The 8,724-nt window shown below is 44.7% G+C and overlaps 1 protein-coding gene across 1 annotated transcript; it reads left to right on the top strand.

Moving 5' to 3' along the window:
* Positions 1 to 1,471: 1,471 nt before the first annotated feature.
* LOC130882980 (heat shock protein HSP 90-beta-like) lies at positions 1,472 to 3,949 on the top strand. The gene has a single exon (XM_057783121.1). The coding sequence runs from the start codon at positions 1,562 to 1,564 to the stop codon at positions 3,734 to 3,736; it is 2,175 nt and encodes a 724-aa protein (XP_057639104.1). The 5' UTR covers positions 1,472 to 1,561; the 3' UTR covers positions 3,737 to 3,949.
* The last annotated feature ends 4,775 nt before the right edge of the window (positions 3,950 to 8,724 follow it).

Consider the following 8,724-nt stretch of genomic DNA (forward strand, 5'->3'; position numbering starts at 1 on the left):
GCTAAGACAATTCTCACAGACATGGCCACAGGACAGTCTGATCCTCATTTGAGGTTCCCTCTCCCCAGGTGACTCTAGGTTGTATTGTTGTCAAGTTGACAATAAAAACTATCCTGCACACTGGATTAGCAGGTTTAAAACAAAAATTATCCAGCACATTGGATTAGCAGGTTTAAAACAAAAACTAGCCAGCACACTTGATTAGCAGGTTTAAAATTCAGATTTTTAATGTTTTAAATTCAGAAATTTGAAGCTGTTCTGACCTTTCACAAGGCTGGGCTGGAGGTCAGATAACTGGCTGTTCGTATGCTGTGTTTCTCTTTCCTCTCATAACGTTAATGGTTTTCTCTTTTTCTTTCAACTGCTGGGTGATTTATTGGGAGAACTGTGGGACAATGTTTTGTACCCTGCCAACTGTATTTTAATAAAATGCTGATTGGCCAGTAGTAGCCAGGCAGGAAGTAGAAGTGGGGCAATGAGAACAGGAGAATTCTGGGAAGAGGAAAGCCCATTTCTGCAGTTGTGACCCAGCCACAGAGGAAGTAAGATGTGACTGCCTCACTGAAACAGGTACTAAGCCACGTGGCTAACATAGACAAGAATAATGGGCTAATAATATAAGTTATAAGAGTTATTAAGAAGCCTGAGCTAATGGGCTAATCAGTTTATAACTAATGTAGACCTCTGTGCATTTCTTTAGGGCTAAATGGCTGTGGGACCTAGTGGAACAGAAAACCTCAGACAACAATTGGGACCATCCTATAGGGCACAGAAGTCCTGTTAACTATAAAGTTCCTTTCTTTATATTTTTCAGGTTGAATAATTTCTCTTGGAAGTATTTTCAAGTTCAGCAGTGTCTTCCCTACATCATATCTGTTATGCCACTATGCCTAATTTATTTACTGTCTAGTTTTTAAAAGAATTAGTTAACTGCTTTTGATTTTGTGTATGATATATATGTGTGTTTAAATGTGGGTGTACACATTCCACATTCCTGTGTGGAGGTCAGAGGACAACCTTGGGTGTTCAACTTTGCCTTCCACTTCACTTAAAACATGGTCTGTCTGTTGTTAGCTATTGCATTTGGCAGGTGAGTTTGTTTGTGAGATTCTGGGGTTTTCTTGTCTCTGCTAGAAGATAACTGGTCACAGGTATGTGCTGTCACTTCCAGCTGTATGTGGCTTCTGGGGATTGGGACTCAAGTTCTCACACAGGGATGACTTTATTCACTGAGCCATTCTTCCCAGCTCAAATACTGGAAAGTTGAGAGGAGCATTAGGCCTGAAGCATAGTCAAGAGGAAGGCTCAGGCATTTTCATCTCCTGGCACCCTTGACTGCACAGTCCCCCCTGTAACATGGATGGGGGCCTGCTTGTTGGGGTTTCTGTCCCGCCCAGTCCCCCAGCTGTTTAGTCCCAGAGAAAAATCACAGAGAGCTCTATAAGTTATAAAGCTGATTGGCGTCTCTTGAGTCACCCCCGCGCAGCACAGGCTTGCCGTGCGAGTCGGACGCGCTCCGTGCCCACCCTGCTCTGTGCTACTACTTGGCTTTTCTATCAAGATGCCTGAGGAAGTGCACCATGGAGAGGAAGAGGTGGAGACCTTTGCCTTCCAGGCAGAAATTGCTCAGCTCATGTCCTTAATCATCAATACTTTCTATTCGAACAAGGAAATTTTCCTTCGAGAGCTGATCTCCAATGCTTCTGATGCTTTGGACAAGATTCGCTATGAGAGCCTGACAGACCCTTCCAAGTTGGACAGTGGTAAAGAGCTGAAAATTGACATCATCCCTAACCCTCAGGAGCGCACGCTGACTTTGGTGGACACAGGCATTGGCATGACCAAGGCTGACCTCATCAATAATTTGGGAACCATTGCTAAGTCTGGCACAAAGGCTTTCATGGAGGCTCTGCAGGCTGGTGCAGACATCTCCATGATTGGGCAGTTTGGAGTTGGGTTCTACTCAGCCTATCTGGTGGCAGAGAAAGTGGTTGTGATCACAAAGCACAATGACGACGAGCAGTATGCCTGGGAGTCCTCTGCTGGTGGGTCCTTCACAGTGCGTACCGACCACGGTGAGCCCATTGGCCGGGGCACCAAAGTGATCCTTCACCTCAAAGAAGACCAGACAGAATACCTGGAGGAGAGGAGGGTCAAGGAAGTGGTGAAGAAGCACTCACAGTTCATAGGCTATCCCATCACCCTATATCTGGAGAAGGAACGAGAGAAGGAGATCAGTGATGATGAGGCAGAGGAAGAGAAGGGTGAGAAAGAGGAGGAAGATAAGGATGATGAGGAGAAGCCTAAGATTGAAGATGTGGGATCGGATGAGGAGGATGACAGTGGCAAAGATAAGAAAAAGAAAACAAAGAAGATTAAGGAGAAATACATTGATCAGGAAGAGCTGAATAAGACTAAGCCCATTTGGACCAGAAACCCTGATGACATCACTCAAGAGGAGTATGGTGAATTCTATAAGAGTCTCACCAATGATTGGGAGGACCACTTGGCAGTCAAGCACTTCTCTGTGGAAGGTCAGTTGGAATTCAGAGCATTGCTCTTCATTCCTCGGCGAGCTCCCTTTGACCTTTTTGAAAACAAGAAGAAGAAGAACAACATCAAACTCTATGTCCGCCGTGTGTTCATCATGGACAGCTGTGACGAGTTAATACCTGAGTACCTCAACTTCATCCGCGGCGTGGTTGACTCTGAGGACCTGCCCTTGAACATCTCCCGAGAAATGCTGCAGCAGAGCAAGATCCTGAAAGTCATCCGCAAGAACATCGTGAAGAAGTGCCTGGAGCTCTTCTCTGAGTTGGCTGAAGACAAAGAGAACTACAAGAAATTCTATGAGGCCTTCTCCAAGAATTTAAAGCTTGGGATCCATGAAGATTCTACTAACCGCCGGCGCCTCTCTGAGCTGCTCCGCTATCACACCTCTCAGTCTGGAGATGAGATGACCTCCCTGTCAGAATATGTGTCTCGCATGAAGGAGACACAGAAGTCCATCTATTATATCACTGGTGAGAGCAAAGAGCAGGTGGCCAACTCTGCCTTTGTGGAACGTGTGCGGAAGCGGGGCTTTGAGGTGGTGTACATGACTGAGCCTATTGACGAGTACTGCGTGCAGCAGCTCAAGGAGTTTGATAGAAAGAGCCTGGTCTCTGTGACTAAGGAGGGCCTGGAGCTGCCAGAGGATGAGGAAGAGAAGAAGAAGATGGAGGAGAGCAAGGCAAAGTTTGAGAATCTCTGCAAGCTCATGAAGGAGATTTTGGATAAGAAGGTTGAGAAGGTGACAATCTCCAATAGGCTTGTGTCTTCACCCTGCTGCATTGTGACAAGCACCTATGGCTGGACAGCCAATATGGAGAGGATCATGAAGGCCCAGGCACTTCGAGATAACTCTACAATGGGTTACATGATGGCCAAAAAGCACCTAGAGATCAACCCTGACCACCCCATTGTGGAGACCCTGAGGCAGAAGGCTGAGGCTGACAAGAATGACAAAGCCGTTAAGGACCTGGTGGTGCTGCTGTTTGAAACTGCTCTGCTCTCCTCTGGCTTCTCACTTGAGGATCCCCAGACCCACTCCAACCGCATCTACCGCATGATCAAACTAGGCCTGGGCATTGATGAAGATGAGGTGACAGCAGAGGAGCCCAGTGCTGCTGTTCCTGATGAGATCCCCCCACTTGAGGGTGATGAAGATGCCTCCCGCATGGAAGAAGTAGATTAGAGATGCCCTGGGAAGACCATGTCCTCTGTATAGTTTCCCTGTGCTCCCCCAGCAGCCTTGACTGGCCCTGACCTACCTGGCTCTCTGCTCATGCTAGAGGATCTCTTACCCTGTCTTGTGCCTTAAGGCAGGAAAATCCCCTCCCACAGAATAGCAGGGTTGGGTATTGTGTATTGTGTTTTTTTGTTTGTTTGGTTTATTTTGTTCGGAATTAAAAGTGTGCAAAAATAAAGAAAAAAAAATAAAGCTGATTGGCCCATTAGCTCTAGCCTCTCACTGGCTAACTCTCGCATCTTGATTAACCCATTTTTCTGATCTATGTTAGCCATGTGGCTCTGTACCTTTTTCAGTGGGGCAGCTCACATCCTGCTGTTTCTGTGGTCTGGGCAGGAGTGGGAGGAATCAACTTCCTCCTTCCCAGAATTCTCCTGTTCTCATTACATCATTTCTACTTCCTGTCTGACCAATCAGCATTTATTTATAACATGATTGACAGAATACAGACAGTTTTCCCACACCACTTCCCCCTCTTTTTTAAAAAAAAAAAAGGAAAATATCCATAGTCCATATTTTGGGAATGTGGGCGTAGTATTTCAGGCTACTTCCAGCTGGTTGGGGGTGCTGTTAATCTTATGGGGACCTAAAGAAAATTTTGAGCTATGATCAAGTCCTGAGTGAAGTATCCTGTGAGTCTTGATCATCTCAGGCAGCAGTCTTGAACCTGTTCTGGATGAAGAACTCAGACATCTGGGTCATCTATTCCTGATGGAGATTTCTCAGGTGGCCTTCCTTGATCAAAGTTGATTTTTCTTAACTCTGAATAAATCCATAGCCTCTCATATTCTGTGGAAACAAAAGCAAAATCTCTTCTCCAAAATAACATACCTTTTGACTTCAATTTTAAAGTCAAGGTATTTTCAAAATATCTATCTTGGATTAATTCTGCAGCATTTATAAGCAAATATATTTTAGCAGCTGTTGTTCCTTCCTCAGTATTCAAACAATTCAAAGATAGCATAATAACATACAGTATCAAGATTCTCTGTGTATTCTCCATCTTTACGTGACTTTATTTTAACCTCTATTTCTTTTATTTTTACTTTTAACTTTTGACTTTTTGAGACAGGTTCTCTGTATATCTTTGTCCTGGAATTCCCTCTGCAAACCAGGCTATCTTTGAACTCACACAGATCCGTCTGTCTCTGCCTCCCAGGCTACTTTCTTTCTTTCTTTCTTTCTTTTTTTTTGAGAACTTTAATCTTTAGCCTGTATATATTTTTAACACAGTGTAAACCATTTAGAGTTTTCTTCCTCTTTGAATCTCTCTTTATTGTATATCTCTCTTTTTTGTGACCACATGAGCCTTTAATTTGTTAAGGAATATGGAGAAGTTTTTTGCCACAACTCTATGGTGTTTTAAGGTCCTGTTGTTTAAGGAAGCAAGCTGCAACAGTGTGTAAACAACACTGAAAAGCTCCATGGCATTTCAAGGTCCTTGCCAGGAAGTAAGCTGCAACATTCTGCATTTTAAAACAGCAACTTTTTTCCTGCTACGACTGAAAACCGAAATGCTTTACTCTAGTCGTTCCCAAGCTTTCTCAAGCTTTCTGTGGATGCAGTTATCCACATGGGCACCATTCTGTAACATGAAGGGGCCAGGCCTGCTTGTTGTTTGTGTTTCTGTCCCGCCCAGTACCCCACAACTGTTTAGCCCCAAAGAAAATCACACATAGGTCTCCATAAATTTTAAGCTAATTGGCCCATTAGCTCTAGCCTTTCACTGGCTAGCTATCACATCTTGATTAACCCATTTTTCTAATCTATGTTAGCCATGTGGCTCAGTACCTTTTTCAGTGGGGCTGATCACATCCTGCTGCTTCAGTGGTCTGGGCAGGAGTGGGAGGAATCATCTTCCTCCTTCCCAGAATTCTCCTGTTCTCATTACATCATTTCTACTTCCTGTCTGGCCAATCAGTGTTTATTTAAAACATGATTGACAGAATACAGACAAATCTCCCACACCTGGGGATTGGGACTCAAGTTCTCACATAGCGATGACTTTATTCACTGAGCCATTCCTCCCAGCTCAAATACTGAAAAGTTAAGAGGAGCATTAGGCCGGAAGCAGAGTCAAGAGGAAGGCTCAGGCATTTTCATCTCCTGGCACCCTTGACTGCACAATCCCTCCCTCCATTATCAACATCCTTCTCTGAGGTTCCTTTGTGATAACTGATGGATGCCATTGGCACATTTCCTCATTTAAAGCCATTGTGTGCATGAGAGTTCCCTCTTGGTGCTCCTGCTGTGGGGTGACGGATATTTATGGACAAATATCAAATGTTACAGTGTCATACATTTTATTTGATGTTCCAGATTTCCCTTTAATTTCTTTTCATGGTTTCTACTTTTCTATAGACACTTCCTGTCTTTACAAGCATACAGGGAACATTTACATCTCCTTCAGTGCTTTTGGATCTTTGAAATTTAAAAATTTGCATTGGAATTCTTCATCTAGTATATTTTTCTATTGTAGATAAGTCATATTTTCAGTTTCTATTAGTTCATGTAATCTTAAATTGTGTCTTGATTATCGGGAGTGCCATCTGGATTTTGTTATATTTCTTTGAAGAATGTTGGTTTTGAAAAAAAAACAACCAAAAAGCAGAATATTATTTGTCTGTACTTAAACTGAGTCTTGAGGCAGCTAAAACTCTTAGGTCAGTTCACCTTTTCTAACTTTAAGCTCTGATTTCTTCTCTTCACATGAAACTTGAGTTTCAGGTAGAGAATTTGGGGTGCCTCCCCAGTACCCCTGTTCCAGAATCACACCCTCACTCTCCATCACCCCTGTTCCAGAATCACATCCTCACTCCCCAGTGCCCCTGTTCCAGAATCACATCCGCACTCTCCAGTACTCCTCCCTCCCGTTCCAGAATCACATCTGAGTTCTCCAGTACCCCCATTCCAAAATCACATCCCGCTCTCCAGTACCCCTGTTCCAGAATCACATCTGAGTTCTCCAGTACCCCCATTCCAGAATCACATCCGTGCTCTCCAGTACCCCTGTTCCAGAATCACATCCCGCTCTCCAGTACCCCTGTTCCAGAATCACATCCGTGCTCTCCAGTACCCCTGTTCCAGAATCACACCTGAGCTCTCCAGTACCCCGTTCCAGAATCACATCCCGCTCTCCAGTGCCCCTACTGCTTTGAGCTCTGTTCCTAGGTTCTTCATGGCAGGAAATCCACAGATTTTCTTCAGATGTCTAGCTACGTGTTTGGTCACAGCTGGCACGCCTCTTAGTTTTTTTTTTCCTCTAGTGTCTGCCTGTTTGCAGTGGAAGTCTTGGTTTTATCCACCTGCCCCCCGGGATTCATAGTTGTTGGACTTTTTGTGGGGAGAAGAGACAGGACTCTCTCTGTACCATGACTGTCCTGAAACCTGTCACTCTGTAGACCAGGCTGGCCTCGAAGTCACAGATCCACTGCCTCTGCCTCCTGGGGTTAAAGGTGAGCGCCACCATGCCCAGTTTCACAGATCCACTGCCTCTGCCTCCTGGGGTTAAAGGTGAGTGCCACCATGCCCAGTTTCATAGTTGTTTTCTCCAGCAGAGGTGGATTCAGGAACTTCCTTGCTCCTGGTAGGACAAGGCCTCCCTGGCTCCCTGGCTCCTTAAGGTTAAACGTGTTTTGATTTTAGGCAACCTGCATGGGACATGATGTCTTCTTAAAAATAACGTCTTAACTTCCCTTGAATCAACGTCAAAGTAAACGAGGACTCAAGATGGTATCAGCCCGATTTCATTAAGTCTTGGCTCACTTTTAATTGCATAAGAAGGATACAATCTTTTCTCCATTTACAATGTGTTCTGTTGCTTTGTGTTCTGCTGTGTATGGGCATGGCCCATGTCATAAAAAAAGTCTTTGAGAAAGACAGTTTTAAATGTCTACATAACATTTTGTTATATGGGTACAAACTAAGCAACTTAGTTATTATAAATTCATGTTTTTTTTCAATATCAGGTACTTTTCCATGAGACAACTTTGCATATAAATCTTTGGCTGTAGAAGAAATCCCTCTACGTGCTCCAGCCTGGACCACTTTGCTGGTCTGCTGCTTTCTGTGTCTCGGTCATGTTGGCTTCTGGAGAACTCTCTCTGTTCATACTGGTTGATGTCTGCTAACCAAGAGCATGTTTCTGTGGTAGTTAATCTTGATTGTCAAGTTGATTAGGTTGAGAAATGCCTAGCATATTAGCCAGGCGTACCTCTGGGTATATCTGCCGAGGGAGTTTCCGAGACACATACATCATCAGGGCCCTGACTTAATGGATGGATTAATTCCTTGATGGAGTCATAAAATGCTGGCACTGCTGGGAAGTGGAGAGGAAGAGGCGATGGAGTTGAGTGGAAGAAGCAGCTCATTGGGGGTGCGGGCTTTGGGGCTTTAGCTTGCAGGGCCCCTCTCTGATATCTACTCGTGGGCCCTGCTGGGTGTTGCTCTGCTTCGTCTCTGGAACCATTGTGCTCCTGCCACTCCAGAGTAACACTGTAGAGCCCAAACCTGTTTATGCTGCCGCAACTGTGGTGTGATCAGAATACTCGCCTACTGATTAGAAGTCAGAAGAGAGGGGGAAAAGCTAAGTCGAGTGCTTAGGAGAGACTCGGTGAAGTGCAAGAAAAATAAAATTGCTGTGAGATTAGTTCCTGGCCCGACAGCTGCGGAAATAAAACGGAAACTGTGGAAGTCTATTATTTAGTTATTTGCATGTGCTCACGTGTGGACGTGCAAATGCAAGCCCGAGCTCATGCCACAGCATGGATGTGGAGGTCATAGGGCAATTTTGGGGAATCAGTTCTGTCTTCCACTGAGTGGGTTCTGAAGCTTGGACTCAGGTCATCAGATTTTGCTGCAAGTGCCTTTGCACACTCGCACCATCTCACTGGCCCATTTTACACGCTTGCACCATCTCACTGGCCCATTTTACA

This window comes from Chionomys nivalis, chromosome 10 (assembly GCF_950005125.1).
Source record: "Chionomys nivalis chromosome 10, mChiNiv1.1, whole genome shotgun sequence".
In the NCBI taxonomy this organism is placed as follows: Eukaryota; Metazoa; Chordata; class Mammalia; order Rodentia; family Cricetidae; genus Chionomys; species Chionomys nivalis.